At 40.5% G+C, this 18,105-nt stretch overlaps 1 protein-coding gene across 4 annotated transcripts in view; it reads right to left on the reverse strand.

The window, feature by feature from the left end:
- Nucleotides 1-18,105, reverse strand: part of elk3 (ETS transcription factor ELK3) — a 34,497-nt gene that overhangs the window by 6,422 nt on the left and 9,970 nt on the right. The window contains exons 2-5 of one of the 4 annotated variants that reach the window (XM_062996088.1): nt 13,575-13,662; nt 7,204-7,412; nt 4,771-5,526; nt 1,212-1,334 (exon numbers count right to left, since the gene is read on the reverse strand). In XM_062996088.1, the coding sequence (XP_062852158.1) occupies nt 1,212-1,334; nt 4,771-5,526; nt 7,204-7,410 (1,086 nt within the window). In that variant the 5' untranslated portion in view covers nt 7,411-7,412; nt 13,575-13,662. Of the gene's footprint in view, nt 1-1,211; nt 1,335-4,770; nt 5,527-7,203; nt 7,416-13,574; nt 13,663-18,105 lie in introns of all 4 variants that reach the window. The other 3 variants (XM_062996078.1, XM_062996097.1, XM_062996105.1) reach the window with 3 other exon arrangements.

The raw sequence follows: 18,105 nt of genomic DNA on the forward strand, positions 1-18,105 counted from the left end.
AGTAGACACGGTGGCCAATTTTTGTCTGTTGCAGGCACTGCTAGATGGTGCCCAGCAGACCTAGTGATTGTTTTTCTGCCCGAAGAGTTACATTTTCGACTCATCAGACCATTGAGGTTACGTCTGTCAGTTTAAATAAAGTGCCCACCAACATTCAAACACACTCACACTGTACACACTGTACATTTGCTGTAGAAACTCTTACTGATTGTACACACAGAACTCTCATAGTATACACAGCATCACACTGTACACACACAGAATACACCCTGTACCTTCATAGTACACACACACGATATATATATATATATATTACACAGTGGATTCAGAAAGTATTCATAAGCCATGACTTTATTGTGTTGTGGATTTCATTCTGATTTTGAATGGATGTTATTGCCATTTTACCCATCCATCCACACCTAATTATTCATATTAAAGATGTTTTACATTTTTTAAACTGAAATCTCTGATTCACAAAGTATTCAGATTATTTACCCGTTATTCAATACATTATATTTTTAAGCAGCAATTACAGCTGCAAGTCTTCTTGAATATGTCTCTACAAGCTTTGTACACTTAGATTTGGGCAGTTTATCCTATTCTTCATGGCATACCCTTTTAAGCTCCATCATATTGTCTAGTGAGCATCTGTGAACTGCCGTTTTTAGGTCACCACAGATCTTCAGGGATTTAAGTCTAGGCTATGGCTGGGCCACTTAAGGACATTCAGAGACTTGCCCCAGTGAGTTTTTTGTCTGTATGCTTTAGGTCATTGTCATGTTGAAAGGTGAACTCTCGTCTAGGTCTACGTTTGTGTGTGCACCATGTTTCTCTGGGATTTAGGATAGTGAGGGCTAGCACATGCTTTCTCCAAGATGCATGCCAGCCACCACCTCTTTAAGCTGCAGCTTGTTCAACATCACTAAGAACATTAACATGCTTGGAAGCTAACCCTGGCTGCACCTTTAATATGCATGGAAATGCATGTATTTTATCTTTATTTTGTTTTGGACTACAACTACCAACTACAGATGACTGTGGTGTAATCTGGGAAACTAATTATCTTAGTAAATGAGTAAAATAAAAATATCTATTTTTTTTATCCATGTTTTGCATCTCAACAAAGTTCAAAATTGTTACATTCTTAGGCACTAGTGTGCCTGTGTGAAGTGTGTATGTGTGTGTGTGTGTGTGTGTGTGTGTGTGTGTACCTGGAAGAGGGAGCTGTGTCCCTGTAGTCGAGCTGGACTGAGTGGAGCAACCGGACTAAGACTGCTCCAGAAATGAATGGACGAGAGGAGAGGGCTTGGAGCCAGAAGCAAACCAGAAGGAGTCTGCAGGCAAGAGCAGGAGACAGACAAACATCAATGTAGAGTTTCTGGTCAGATTCTGGTTAGAATTATGAGAAATGTCACTGTCTGAGACAGTGTGTGGGTGCATGTTTAGTTCTTGTTTTTAATACAAGGGGGAAGTGTTGGTCAGAAAAAAAATTTCAAGTCTCTAAACTTACCATATGCAAGGCAATCTGAGAGTAATATCACAAAACAGCTAAACACAAAACATGGTTTGTTGCTACTTTAATAGCACCCTGATCCTTTTAAATATAAAAAAAAATTAGAGCATCATTATGTATTTGTCATATCACCAAGTCTACCTACTGACATATTTTAGGACTAGAATAGAATAGAATGTGTTTATTTGTCATATATACATATACAATTCAGTAAAATTATTTTTCCACATATTCAAGCTTGTTTGAAAGCTGGGGTCAGGACACAAGGTCAGGCATTGTACATCGCCCCTGGAGCAAACAAGCTTCAAGACAGTGACTGCATGTCAAAGCCGAGATTTAAACCCACAATCTTCTGACTGATTGCTCAAAGGACTACCTACTAAACTACCACTCACCCTTTTTTGGTGGACAAAACCATAGTACCCAGAGGAGACTCATATGGATGTGGGTGAGAATTTGGTCCCTGTAGCTGTGTTGCACCAATACTACCTGCTTTACCATAGCCTAAAACATACAGATTATATCTGTTCGCACACCTCATAAAAACATTCTTATTAAAATTATTTTTTACAATAATATTACAATAATTACAATAATATACCTATATTTCGCATCTCTAGTATATATTATATTAATAGACTATCAATGTTAATTCTATTTACCTAATCAAAATGTTGTGTAGGCCAGCTAACCAAAATGGGTGAGTTTTGACTCTTGGTTACTTTCTCAAAACAATTTGGAAGATCTTGCCTGCTACTACTTTTATTTAAAAAAAAATACCATTATGCAGATTTTTTATTTTTTTTTAAATAATTTAGCGCGTCCAATTTCATCCCGTCAATCATCCTCTCACTAATGCCGGTCCCTGCTCCTGATTGGGGCTGACGAGGCCGTTCCACGCTTCCTCCGACACGTGCACAGCCAATCGACCGTCTTATCACCCACACTTGACGAGTACAGCGTGGCAGAGCACTGTGCACGGAGGATCACACACTCCGCCACACCCCCTCCCGTCTCCATGCAGGCGCCACCAACCAGCCAGCAGAGGGCGCAACCGCCCCAGTCCTGGGAGAGCATCCCCTCCGGTCTCAAATCCCGCCCCCCCCCCCCACCTGAACAACAGGCCAATCGTTGTTCATATAGCCGCCCAGCCTCGACCGGTGAAGGCAGAGCTGGATTCGAAACGACGCACTTTCGAGATCCAGCCCTGGTTGCAGTGCGTGTTTTTACCGCTGCGCCACCTGAGCGGCTATGCAGATTTTTTAATACCTATATTTACATTAAAAAAAAATAAAAAAAACATCCCCAAATCGACACTGACCCACCTCCATTTTTTATGGTGTAGTATTCTTATTGAAGAAGAAGAAGATATACTTTATTTGTCATATATACATATACAGTATAATGAAATTCTTTCTTCGCATATCCAAGCTTGTTTGGAAGCTGGGGTCAGAGCACAGGGTCAGCCATAGTGCAACACCCCTGGAGCAGACAGGGTTAAGTGCCTTGCTCGAGGACCCAACAGTGGCTGCATAGCAGAGCCTGGATTTGAACCGCCAATCTTCCGGTTGATAGCCCAAAGCTCTACCCACTAGGTTACCACTGTCCCTATAATTGACGTCTATATTATTGATGCCTTTTCTTATATCTATTGCCGTTTTGTGGCAAAAAATGATCTCCTATCTCAGCTTTTGTAACAGCTTCTTACTTTATATAATACATAACAGCTGAAGCAAATTAAGGGTCTTTATTTAGTTTGCAATGTTTTTATCATGTTGTAACCCAACTTTAGGTCATACAAACTAACAAACCTAGACTAGGTTTTGAAATAAGCAATATTGTGTAGGGGTTGAATCAAATAAACATGGTAGCATTAATAAAATATATTCTGCTACTCTAAATTACTATAGCATTCATTTTCTTTGTTCATTTCAGGTCACGCCTCACCACTGTGGTGCCAGATGCAGCCCTGCACCAGCAGTAATTGAAAATGAACCTTAAAATGCAGGAGGCTCAACCAAGGTAGAATGTGTGTATATCTAAGTACACACACACACACACACACACACACATGTATACACACTTTAATATATGTTATCTATGGACTATGAAGTTAAATTAAATTACGGTAGCATGTTATCTATGGACTGTAAAGATGAATCAAATTACGGTAGCAATGCGTGGTATCATGTTCTACAGTATAAACAACAGCATTACAACTAACTATTATACAGGCTTTTCATTTGTTTAAGTGTTTATAAATTTTTGGCCACCTCTGTATGTATACTGCATTTGGATTAAAATGGTTGCTAAATTCAGTAAATGTAAATAAATATACTGTATCAACTTTTGGATTTTGGAGAAGGGTCTGCTTTCCTGCACAGCAACCTCTAAGAGCATGATGAAGTAAAATGTACATGAGGGCAATGAAAGCTGTTTCAGGTGCTTCTGTTTAATGACACATATTTTATGGTTATTTTTTTATTACAGCTGTCCATTTGGACAAATTTCCCATCATTGTAAGTTGACAGTTTTCGTTTTATGTTCCCTATTTATACTGGCACAGATTAGTCACTGAAAATAGTCACAGATAAGCCAATTTCATTACAATGCATTAAGAGGCCATGGCACAAAGTTAAATGAGATAACATTTTCTGCACTAAAAATATAATGAGGATACATTTTTTACCCAGCATATTTAGAGAAATCCCACAATAAAGCTATTAAAAACTTAAAATAATGAAAGATTGTGTTTAATTGTTAAAACTACTAAAAAATAGAAAAGTTCCAAGACTACTGTGGCACATGTCGCATAAACGTTTATATAAACTTTTGACTTAAGCCGTATGTAAAGTGCTATTACTATTATTGTACTTTAGTACCTTTAGATGATATTTTTATACATTAATCTGTTGCTGCTCAGGGGGTCAAGAACCTCTGCTTACCCACTTCCGGCTACAGAGAGCCATATGAAATCAATTTCATCTCTTTGTCCTGTGTCACTGCACTGTAGTGGGCAGAACTACAAACATATGGATTCACTTACAGGTCTCACCCCACCCTCCCTCTCTTTCATTTCCTTCCTCTCTCGTTCTCCCTTATTTTAAATCTCTAAGCACTATTTTCTTAGTTTCTCTACAAATGACTAAATTTCTAGTATGTATGGAGAAAAGTGAAGTGTTGCAAAGTTGTACTTTCTCTATGTGATATGTGTTTGGCAGTACATGGAAGGAACACGAGGGCGTATTTGGTGTTACCTGTGCAGTAAAGAAGGCTGGCGTGAGAGACCCTGAGGGCAGTGCAGGGCTGTTAAGGGCAATAGAGCCCAGATCATTTCCTGAAAGCAGTATGGATGGGGCTGAGATTTCCAGACTTTTAGGTTTGCGAGCTTTAGGAGGAAGTCCATTGGTGCTGCTCCTCCTCTCATGGGATGAGGCCTGGGTTAGGGCTCGCTCCCTGTGGCTGGACGATAAATTGAGAGGCTGAGCGTTCTGCTCCGATTCGTCCGTCCGAGCGTCCTGGATCAGCCTCCGCTCATAGGACGGGCTATAAGAAGGGGAGGACGATCGTGAGGAATGGGGCGAGGCTTTCGAGTTGAAGAAAACCTCAGAAGAGGTGGAGGCAGGAGACAATGGGAGGGGCACCGGTTTTTCTGATCGATTGGTAACGAACCGAATCACGGTGGGTGCCTCTTCCCCTCGCTCTGCCCCTCTCTGTTTCTCCATTTTGACTGCATGTAGCAGCGAAGGTGGTGGGCCTTGCAGGGAACTCACAGTAAAAGATGAGTACAGGCCAGAATGAAGATATTCGTTTCTTCCAGTGGGGCTTCGCAGTGACGACAGAGAGAGTTTTGGAGAGTCCTCCCCCTCTCCACTATCAGAATCAGCATCTTGTAGCATAACGCTGCACCCCTCTCGACCAAGCTCCACTGCCTGAGGATCCATTTTTAGAATTTCAGGAAAGGAGACAAATTTGTATACAAACTTCTGTCCAATCACCTTTTTGATAATATTCTGCAAGAGAGAGAGAAAGAAAAATACCTTAAGTAAAAAAAATATCGATAATGATTAATACATGATAATTAAGCATTTCTTCGGTTAATTATTTACAGTGAGCTAAATTAAATATTCAATAACTTTTGTACAAGCTCCATTTCTGGAAAAAAGTTGGGGCATTTAATACACAAGTATTATTAATTATTTAGAATCTTTATTCAACTGGCCAAAGTAAAAAGAAACAACTTTAATTGTTTTGGCTGACCAAATTTATTGTATTTTAAAAATACGAACAAATGTTGAATTTAAGCCGCTCAGGTGGCGCAGCGGTAAAACACGCTAGCACACCAGAGCTGGGATTTCGAACACATCGTTTCGAATCTCAGCTCTGCCATCCGGCTGGGCTGGGCGGCTATTGGCGATTGGCTGTTGTTCATACAGGGTGGGAAAGCCGGACCAGGGCTCCTCATAACTGATGCAATTACGACCTCTGCTGGCTGATTGATGGCACCTGCCCAAAGCTGAGGAATAATGTGTTGATCAGGGTGTGGCTCTCCGTGCACAAAGCTGATCCGCATATTAAACCTCACTCTGCAGGTGAAAAAATGCAGTCGGTACTATACACGTGTCGGAGGGGGTGTGTGTCAGTTGCCGTGCTCCTCAGTCAGCAGTGGAGGGGTAGTATAATGCAATCAGGGTAATTGGATATGACTAGATTAGGGATAAAATTGAAGGGAAAATTGCAAAAAAAGAAAAGAAAAGCAAAGTTAAATTTAATGCCTGCAACACACTTCAAAATTGGGACAAGGAAAAACAAGAGTGATAAGTGTACAGGATATTTACAATAAGCAGGTACACTGGTAGAAGGTGAAGGTATCAAAAATGAGTCGTGGTACACCGAGGGTCAATGACTTTCTGCCCATCTTTATAATCTATTGTCAATCAGTGCAAAAAGAACATTTCTTAATGCAAGATTGCAAATCATTTTAGTCTTTCACTATCTATCATATAATTTTAATTCAGATAATCAACAGCTTTTCTAAAAATGGGGTTTGTAACTACTTGCAATTACCCAGATTTTATTAAACAACTATCAGTTCAGGACACAAATGTTGCCTTTTTTTTTTAACAAATAACCGACAAGCATAAAGCATCCTATCAAAATATGAAATACATGACTGAGTTTCATATCAACAACCTTTAATACCTTATTTAATAAAAGCATTACATAGCAAACATGGCAAATATGCAGAACGTTAAAACGTTCAATGAACACAAACACTGTGAGCAAAACCAGTTCAACATTCAGTATGTAGATTCTATAGAAAGCAATCTATTACAAGTGCTAACCAAACATGCTAATCAAATAACAGACATGCAGTCAGTATATTAAAGCTCTTCCTGATAACAATAGTGTGGTTAATATATGATGATGAGCAGAGTTAATGAGCAGAGCTTTAAAAATCACACCATTCACAGGATCACACAAAGATCCTGCAGATGTGCAGAGGTTAACATGCAGTCATACTTCATACTCACACTAATTGGCTTCACCGTGAGTGATTTTAATGCATACTAACTTTGCCGTTCATGTTCAAATAATACAAATGCAAAAAAAATTAAAAAAAATTAAAAAATCTTAATGCAGGTAAATAAAAATTGCTCTTGGTACATAACTAACCAGGTGAGACTGACCTTGTCATAGTAATAGCGCAGAGCCCGGCTGAGTTTGTCGTAGTTCATGTTGGTCTTGTTCTTGCGCAGGCCCCACAGTTTGGCCACCTCCTCCGACTTAAGCAGCTTGAACTCGCCATCGTTAGACGTCCAGCAGATCAGGTGCTTGTGGCTCTGGTCGAGAAGCAGCTGCAGCAGGAATTGCCACAACGTGATGGCACTCTCCATATCTGCTACACATGTTCAGAGAGGGAGAAATAATACTATTATCACAATAAGCATCATCACATATTCACTGGAACTGTTACTTATAAATCTGTGTTTTTTGCACTTGATGATGAGAATAATTCAGAATCTGGAGTTCTGAAGCATTTCACTGTAAACTTTGACTGTGTGTGTGCGAGTGTGTGTGTGTATAAATATTCATTTCCAGTCAGCACACTGTTGCACTGTTCCTGAACTTCCGTCTATCACTAATAATTAGAGGTAACATTTCCACGGTGTGTTTGTTGTTTAAGCAAAGCCAGTATTAGACAAAGAATGAAGGATGAAAGAAGTCAAAAACGTCACAATGCTCTCTTCTCAGAATATTGTAGGTATCATCAGCATTTCTGTAGCAAAAACACACCTAAATGATACTTACAGTTTGGACTTCAAAATCAATAATTGTTTGGATTTGATTATCTCGTTTTATTTTAGATTCATATTTTATTACATTTGTATGTTTTTCAAACACTATATCCTGGTCAGGGTTGCCGTGGGCCTGATTTCCCCGGAATCACTGGATGCAGTGGAGTAACCCTCCCTCGCCCCAGACAGAATGCCGATCAATCACGGGGGCCGCAGCCATCCCCTCTCAAAGACAGTCAATCATGTCTGTATGCAGATGCCCTACAGGCTGATAGCACTGCTGGGAATTTGAACCCTGGATCCCCGCGGTAGTGGGCTAGTGTAATTTACTGCTGTGCCATCTGACTTGTATAGTAGTAATGTACTTAATATACATGAATATATTTTGAATACATGTTACTGCAGTTTTTTTCTTAAATAAAATGTAATATTATGTTGCAGTCCGGTAATTTATGGCAAGTCATGTCTATTCACTGTCACTAACTTTATTTAAATAAAGATTTATTTATTTTGTTAACTATTTTTAAAAGTTGAAATCTATAGACTAGTGCAGCTTTTAATTTGTCATATATACATACATACATAGACACACACATAGATTATGCTTATCCCTGGACAGGGCACCAATCCATCACACGGTTCACCCATCTAACCCCCAGACAAAGCCAATCATGTCTGTGTAGATGCTCTGAGACACACAAACAGTAGAGCTGGAAAAGCCTTTTTAGTTAAATGAACAAACGCGACACGGTCTCCCCCTAACTCAGCAAGCATTTCCTGTTCTGTTGCGTATTAACAAATGGCTTTATAAACAACAATAGGCAAGCCAACAGGACTCCACACTGGCCTGAAAACAGCTACGAATCACTGACTAGTGGATCCCAGCTGCCTCTGGGTTTAATTCCTGACATGAGATCAGTTGAAAGGGTTTAAAGTCAGAAAATAAGGGAGTGTAGAGAGCAGGCAAGCACTACAAAAACCCCACACATGATCAAACGAGAAATACCTGCAAGGTAAACAAGGAAATTGTCTGATTTAGGAGGGTGATGGGTTGACGGAAAGAGAAAAAAACAGTAAGTGTGAGGGGAATATGGTAAGATATGCTTAATGCAGAAGTGAAAAACAAGAAGGAAAAACATCATACATTAAGGATGTATAAGAAAATATAGAATCATTAATATGGTCTCGTTTCAACATGAACAGAGTGTAGAATCTTTACACACACACACACACACACACACACACACACACACACACACACACACACACACACACACACACACACACACACACACACACACACACACACACACACACACACACACACACACATCAATTTGCTGTTGGTCATGAGCTTAACATTAAAATACTACAGTGTCACCCAGGAGAGGAAGAGTACCAATTAAAGCCTCTCTGTGTCTCATCTTTATGACTTTTCTACATCACAACAGCATCAATGCAACAAAGCAACTAAAAGTCATTTACTGGTAATGAGAACTGGCAATTTTCAGAGGGTTGCCAGTCGGGTCGATTATTAAAATAGTTGTCAATGGTGTAGACATGCCAATAATGAAAATGTGCAAAAATTTTAAATGCCCAGTTTAGACTAATGGAGCTCATAAGGATATACTTTATTTGTCATATATACATATACAGGTGTACAGTACAATGAAATTCTTTCTGCACATATCCCAGCTTGTTTGGAAACTGGGGTCAGAGCGCAGGGTCAGCCATCGTACGGCGCCCCTGGAGCAGACAGGGTTAAGAATCTTGCTCAAGGACCCAACAGTGGCTGCTTAGCAGAGCCTGGATCCACTGTTGGGTCCTTGAGCAAGACCCTTAACCCTGTCTGCTCCAGGGGCGTCATACGATGGCTCATAATCTGGCTATTACGGTAGCTCACCACTGCTGAGATCCAGGTTTAATTCCGGGCATCTACAAAGGATTGGCTATGTCTGAGGGAGGGATGGCTAAAGTGCTCAGATGGACTGTTGCCCTGTCCAGGGTGTTCCTGCCTTGCGCCCTGGTGAAATCCAGACTGGGATAATGCTGTTGGTGAAAATGAAATGCAAACAAAAATGAAACTAGGCTACATTATAGTGGGGTTAAGCATAAAGTGGTATGCAAAGCATCCAAATAAATGCTTGTCTTGGCTGGAAATCTGGCAAATTTACCTGGGGAGTACTCACTAAGCCAGATTACTAGGATTTTACTTAAGGTCAGGAATTCCCACTCACCACAAATAAACACAGATTTGTGGACTGTTAGAAAAAGAAAGCAATGGGGAAGACGAATGTGGTCGCCGCCTCTGCCTTTCTAATTTTGGGTGTAGACCTACTTCACAGTAAATCTGCTTCATGTCAATGTATATTATTGAAAGTCCTATACCTATATACCAGTGTAAAACTGAAAAGAAAAACAATGGCACAGGACAGGCCAGAGACAGAAAACTCCCCACAGGAAGTCCACAGAGACAGGTTCAAAACAACTCAAATTCAAACCAGATTACAACATCAGCCCTGGGAATGCTTCAGTGCTCCTCACTAGTGCTGCGTGTCAGCCCCAGATAAACTTGATTACACTAAAGGCAGAATGTGCTTTTCATTTTACCATTGTGCTAATAACACCAACAGACTTTTTAGTATTATTTAATGTGATAAGCGATATACTCAGTATTCTCTAGACACAAAATCTCTATGTGTGTGTAAAGTCAGTACACTGATGGAGAGGCTCGGTGCCACCCTCTGATTTAATGTCTCAAAGGAGACAACATTAGCAGCTTTTGTACATATACTTCATCCTTGTCTCCCAGCTCTCTGATAATGTAGTCTATCCAATCATTCAACTGCCCCCAAATAACGGCAGACCTGCAAATATATATACAGTCGAACACCTTCATATGGTTTACTGTGGTAAATTTTTGTTCATCTCATGTCCTTCTAATTAACTGCTTCATCCTAGTCAGGGTCGCAGCGAGTCTGGTTTAATCAGAAAACACTGGGCGAAAGACAGAAATACCTTGGGACAGTGGTAGCCTAGTGGGTAGATCTAAGTGTTACTAACTAGAAGCGTGTGGGTTTGAATCTTAGCTCTGCCAAGAGGCCGCCGTTGAGCTGTTGGTGCCATACAATGACTTTCCCTGCATGTTGACTTCAGCTTCCAAAAAAACAGGAATATGTGAATAAAGAATTTCAAGGCATTTATCCTTATCCCTGGACAGGGCACCAATTCATCACAGGATTCACCAGGCAAAACCAATAATGTCTGTGTAGACGCCATGAGACCCACAAACAGTAGAGTAGGAAAAGCCTTTTTAGTGAAATGAGACTGTATATTTATCCCATATTTTACTAGAGATGCATAAGTACCGATACTGGTATCAGGTATTGGCCCGATACCGCGCTCATTAACTCGTACTCGTACTCGCAAACAAGGCTCCGATACTAAACATCTGATACCGTGTGCCTAGTGCACGTTGCTGCGTTATGCCTGGTTCACACTACACGATTTTTGCCCTGATTTTCGCTCGGTGACTGGTCGGCGCTAGATTTGCCGGCTCGGGAGCAACTCGGCGTTCGCTCAGCGATCAAAACTCGGCTCTCGATCGCTAAGTGTGAACTATCCAACAACTCGATCTGACCGGCTCACCGAGCGCTCGTCTAGCATGTCAGATATCTGATCTGAGATGTGCGACTGGCAGTGAGTGACATGTCGAACAGCCAATGAGAACGCAGGATACGGTGTGAGGGGAAACGCAGGAGAGGAGTGTAAACAGGTGGGACAGGGGGATAATATAGTTTATATCAGAATACACCGGCACACACACACGTTTTACAGTATTTCTGACCTGATCGTTCTCTACAAAACATAACAACAAAACACCAACATTGCAAAAATATTTATTAACCTCCAACTCACTACAGAACAATCCATGCTATTCCTGTTGCCAAATCCACTCAGATTCATTTATTTTTCCTCCTTGATTTCATCACGTCAGCGCACAAACACTTTGATCACTCGCTACTTGTTGACGTGCATTTTTGGACGTGGTATCATTAAACTTCTCGTCACTTCTCACGTGTGTTTTTGTTTTTAAAAAAAAAACGGTATTCTAAATAGGTATCAGTATCGTATCGGCAAGTACAATAATACATGTACTTGTACTCGTTTGGGAAAAAATGGTATCGATGCATCCCTATATTTTACCTAATCTGAACACTTCCCTGTTTCCAGTTTCCCTGACATATTTTCCGACAGGTGTGCAGACACTGCAGACCTACTAGAAGTGGATTCTCACAGATGGCCATAGTGTGTACAATGAAGTATATTTTGTATAGTTTTGGGGTAGGCTCTAGACCCATTATGACCATCATCAGGATAAAGCAAATATTGAAAATGAATGAATACAAAATGTTTTAATATATTCAGTTATATATTCAGCCTAGTGGTTAAGGTACTGGACTAGTAATTAAAAGGTGGCTGGTTCAAGCCCCACCACTGCCAGGTTGCCACTGTTGGGACCTTGAGCAAGGCCCTTAACCCTCAATTGCTTGGACAATATGCTGTCACAGTACTATAAGTCGCTTTGAATAAAAGTGTCTGCTAAATGCCGAAAATGTAATGTAAATTCACCCCGAAATGTGCCCTAAAGTTTCCAATCATCTGCTTTATCATGTCAGCTGATTGCAGGAGTTTTGACCCATGTCAAAATGATAGAAATATCCACCAGCAGTGGGAACAAAGAAGTGGTGTGGTATAATGTACCCATTACAGATGCACGCAAACACTAAACTAATTCAACTACCAAATCTAATTCAAATCTAAATATAAGCCAATTTCTTAACTGCATTTTCTCCCCATTTTCCTCCCGATTTAGCGCACTCAATTTTGTCTTCCACTGCTAAGAGATATTAGATTGCATCAGAGGAGAGCATGTCGCTGCACACGCCTCTTCCGACACATGTATAGCCCTCCTCTTCTCGCCCCTGCATTCTGCACAGGCGTCTCTTCCGCCAATCAGGGTCCTTACTCAGTGTATGAAGACCCACCCACCCACACATAGTTCGGCCCCCACCCTGCAGATACAGTGGCCAATTAGTATCTGCTGCAGGCACTGCCAATTATGCCCGCCAGATGGTGCCCAGCCGACCGGTGGCAACATCGAATTTCAAACCGAGGAGTTCAGAAACTCGGTGCTGGTGTGCTAGTGGAATATCCCGCTGCACCACCTGGGTGCCAATATAAGCCAATTTATACTGAATATGTATAAAAATGTATTTATTTTAAGCCAAAAGTTGGATCAGTTTGGGTGACATTACTTGATTTCTAACTAGTGATGTTAGCCTTGTTGATCTAATGAAAAGCTAATCAAGCCAATGACCGACACCTTTTTGTCTACATTTAAGGTGAGGCATTAAGTTAGAGTATTGATGAATGGCGTAACTATAATGTTGTTTTCCAGGCAATAGTTTCCAACTATTGCTTTAGTATACTGCTTTTTCAGTATGCCGTTTTGTTTTATCCATATTTCTGTACCTGCTCCACTGTGCATCAATGCATGTCAGGTTTTCAGACAGTCTGCCCTGTCTGACTGAGTTACAAGCACCAGAGGGCATGATGTAATTCTAGTTCAAGTCTGCGTACTAGCAGTGCAATCACCACACACATGCGATGAGTCAAGAGAAGAGAATAATTATAGGACAGGGAGACGGCGAGAGCAGAGAGAAAGTGAGCGGGAGATGGAAAGAGGCTGGATGACTCACTGGTGTGGATATCTCTGACAGGGTTTATTGGCAGATGGAACTCCTTGATTTCAATGTGGCTTCTTTTAGGAAAGTATTTGACATGTTTCTGAAACACACAGACACACTGGGATTATTTTCAAGGATCCCAAATAAAAAAATGCTTATTTTCTCAAGCAGTCCAACAGATTGTGAGTGTGTGTGTGGTTAATGAATGAGTTGTGGGTAACTTATTAGGAATAATTGTGCTAATTATAAGATTCCATGTTAATTGTCAGATAAAAATGAGAAGAAAGTGAGCTTTTGTCCAGTCAGTGTGGGTGGAAATTATAAATAAAGTACAATATTTGCTGTCATTTATTATCACACTTTCACTGTAAAATTAAGCTCTCATGTACACAAACTGTAAACTGTAAACATGTAAACAAGCTCTCATGTCTTTTCACACTAAACAAGCAAACTTAGTTATGCTGTAATAATTAGGGGTGCCGGAGTCTAAAGCTACTCTTTGTAAAACTGACAGTCTGTTGTGATACCCTGAAGTGGTTCTGACGGAAACCTGTTCACCCTCTCGGGGTTAAAGACTACAAGTCGAGACTGCAGTGCCAACAATGCTGCTCCTACTAGATGGGATGACAACCTGGTGTGTTTGCACCAAAGATGTCCAGAACTTACAACTGACTTTATCACAGACTGGACTGAATAATGAAGAACTCCAATTATTTTTTTGCTAGTTATAACTTTCAGTTCAATATAATTTTGTGTTTGTATGATTTGTGTAAATTCTATTTATTTAAAGTATCCTCCAGGCCACCCAAGAAGGATGGGTCCCTGCTGAGTCTGGTTCCTCTCAAGGTTTCTACCTGTAATTTTAATGGAGTTTTTCCTTGTCACTGTCACCCTCGGCTTGCTCAATAGGGGTTTTTGGTCTGTTGGTCCTGGATTCTGTAAAGTTGCTTTGCGACAATGTCCATTGTAAAAAGCGCTATATAAATAAATTTGACTTGACTTGATAAATACTCATGTATAGAAATCCAGTGGCATAACTAAGAGCTCATGGGCCCCAGTGCAAAAAAAAATGTGGGTCCCTCACTCACTTTTAATATTTTCCTTAACAATTATTACGACCTGGCGAGTGCAGTCAATGGGGGTGCAGTTCGGTGGGGGGTTTAGTTCATGTCGTGGAGGGCCCCCACCCACTATGGGCCCCAGTGCACCTGCACCGACCCCCCCCCAGTCGTTACGCCCCTGTAGAAATCCATTTTTACTCTGTGTTTCGGCCTTATATCCCCAACAAAATGGACTTTTGATTTCTCTTCCATAACATGCAGACAGTGGATTGGCTTTTCTTAATTGCTCCTAGGTGTAAATGTGTGTAGACCTGCTAAGGGGGTGTTTCTGCCTTAGGCCCAGCATTTCCAAATAGTGCTGGACCGATCACCTGGCCAAACTGAACTAAAATAAATGAATGAATAAATGAATAATAAAGTACTTTTAAATTATGTTTAGGCTTAATAAATAACGCTGCTAATGCATTATTAAGCCATAAGAATTGACACGTCCTGTATTGTAGGGTCAGTAGTAGCTCAGCGGTGAAAATACTAGGACATGTAGGTTGCTGGGTCGAGCCACAGAATTTTCAAGCAAGGCCCTTAACCCTTAGTTACTTGGACTGTTTTTGGTCATTAATGTAATTGGCTTTGGATAAAAAAATGTTTGCTAAATCATAAGGACTTTTGCACAGAAATACCATTAACTGTACATAATATAAGGCAAACAAGCAAAATAAACAAGACATGCTAGCAATTCAGCACACAATTCATGCTGTGTTATCGTGTTTGCACAGGTTTTTACGCACCCTCAGCAAATCAAACTAGCAGCATAACTGTCCACTCACCCCTAGCACACTTTTTTTTTTAAACTTCCCTAAAAGTAAATTACCAGAGGGGATTTTCAGAGGATCTTGTAGAGAGGCATGACAAGCTGAGTCTCTACCACAGTTATTGGTTATATAGTTGCTTCACATCGGTGCTGATTGAAAGTTTTTGCTGGATGCTAAACTTGGGAGACCACAGAGAGTGAGTAAGTGTGACACACACGCACACGCACACGCACAGACCTGACCCAGTCCAGGATGCTTCCTCAGTGACAAAGGAGGATGTGGTCAGGAAAGATGTAAACTTTGCCAAGATCGGCTGCAGATATTTGCCAGGAGTTTTAAGACACACACACACACACACACACACACACAGTATTCGTTTGTACTTAGTGACACGTATTTACATACAGTAACCGTTCACTCTTTCCAGACCGTTAAAGTTTGACGTCCCAGGCCTCCCTAAAGCCTCAATCTATATAAGCCAGATCTCTCTCTTACACACACTCCACCCTCCTGCCCTGTGTTGTTTTTGTACGCCCTAAACCATGCAAAATACAACTGTTTCCTGATCTAGCATCCTCTGCCACACATCTGTGTCAATCGCCAGTAAAACTGTCTAAATCAGGACTTCCTCCTATTCTCCTTTGAAAGGCGTCTTCCTGGGAAAGCCGTTCCCAAAATGAAAGGTAGGAATTCCTGCTGCAGGGAGCCATGCCGGAAACATGGGGACAAGGGGACTGAAAAGACACCAGGCACAAATGAAAGATTTCCTCTTCCCTGCTCAGCTGCAGCTGAAACTATTGTTGGGTCAAGCAAATGACTCATCCATACATGTAAGTGCGTAACAAACACTGCACTAAGTGCTTTAATACAGCATTATTAATTCATTGGCAGATGTTTTTGCTTGTGATATATAATGATGCCTGATGCTTAACTTGGAACCGCTGAATCCGTCGTCAGCAGATTGACTTAATGCACTTGATGTTCAAGTTTTGTCTTTAACCAAACACAATAGTTCAGAAGTGCTAAATTACATAGGGCTTACCGCTTACCATCCCACTGTAATACCTTTCTTTCATTTATGTGCATTTAAAAGAATATCCTTTTCAATCACATATTTATTAGAACACAAAATTATTTTGGTCTTCACATGGCCGTGATCCACCCATAACGCTCCTGGAAGCCACTTCTAGGTCATAACTAACTAGTTTCAAAACACGAACTTAAAAACAGAGGTTCTCAAACAGTGGTGTGTGATTCTGCCTATAACACATGAAGGTGTGTTTTCACGCTACAGGCCTAGTATTTCTTTACACTAATGCTTGCCTACAGGCCTTGCTTTTGGTCATAGCTAAGACCACTTTTTGTCTTCTAGCCAAGAAATATTTGCGGTCTATTAATTGCTTCTTAACTGTTGCACTGGAGATAAAAAGCTTCAATGTAAAAAAACTTAACATACATTTACATTGTATTATGAAGATTTATTTAGCTGTTGTTATTTAGAAAACTGTGGGTTGGTGCAGTGGTCTATTATGCAAGCCACCACCACTGAGATCCAGGTTCGAATCTCAATGGTGCTATTGGCTGGACAGGAATCTACACAGACATGATTGGCTATATTTAATGAGGGCCTTAAACAAAGCCCTGTGGTGGACTGACATCCTGTTCATGATAAATATCTGCCTTGCATCCAATGTTTCCAGAGAAACCAGTTTCACCGAGACCCGGTCCAGGATAATTTGGTGGTAAAAATGTAAGTAAAACCAAATTTAAAAACTAAAAAAAAAATACAAATGTCATTTCAGATTATTAATTTGTGGTGTTGAAAGTGATATAATGTAATTTTACAGTATGTCCTCCTAACAGCTTTTTAGTGATTTTATTATCCTCAGCTGGTGATTTCTCTGCACCTTTTTAAACAGAGCTAGCTTGACTGCACCCTATAAAAAGTACACAAACAAAATTAAAATAAAAAAACTGTCACTGTATGCTGGCAGGAAATTTGTCTGAATGGTCAGATGTAATCCATTAACTAGCAAAAATCAGATCTGAAATAAACATACCTGTCAAGTTTTGGATTTTAAAATAAGGGAAATTTTCCACCGCGCGCTTCGAGCCGTCCCACCAGCCCAACCGAGGTTCAGTATCCCTTACATTTTAAGACAGGTTTACAAGAAATCTAAAATAACCACCTGTGAACCACTTACAAAGTACAATTAGATGATCAGAATCTGATAGGCCTACCTTTGTTGACACTGAAATGCTGTGGACATTCCTACATATGTAATTCTTATAATACAGCCTAAATGAAAACACAAAAGGGAATTGAAGCACATTTATTTATTTTACATATTTTCAGCATATATACACATTGCTTGTCTTAAAGTGAAACACATTTTATTTTCTTCTCCTCTTTAGAAAGGTAAATTCGATGTCCCATTTCTCTAGATATTTACATGCAGTCTTTACTTTTTTGGCAGGAATGCCCTCTCTCTCCTTGCATCCATCCATCTCTCCCTGTTCCAGGTTTGTTCCCGCTGTCCGCACTAACCTCGTGAGAACTGTCACTTGCAGCAGCCTGGGTGGCAGTTCTCGCGAGGTTAGTGACATTTCAGTTTGGAGAGGCACAGGAATGTTTTTTAAAATTATAATATAATACGGGAAATTTACGGG

This window comes from Trichomycterus rosablanca, chromosome 1, assembly GCF_030014385.1.
Source record: "Trichomycterus rosablanca isolate fTriRos1 chromosome 1, fTriRos1.hap1, whole genome shotgun sequence".
Lineage (NCBI taxonomy): Eukaryota > Metazoa > Chordata > Actinopteri > Siluriformes > Trichomycteridae > Trichomycterus > Trichomycterus rosablanca.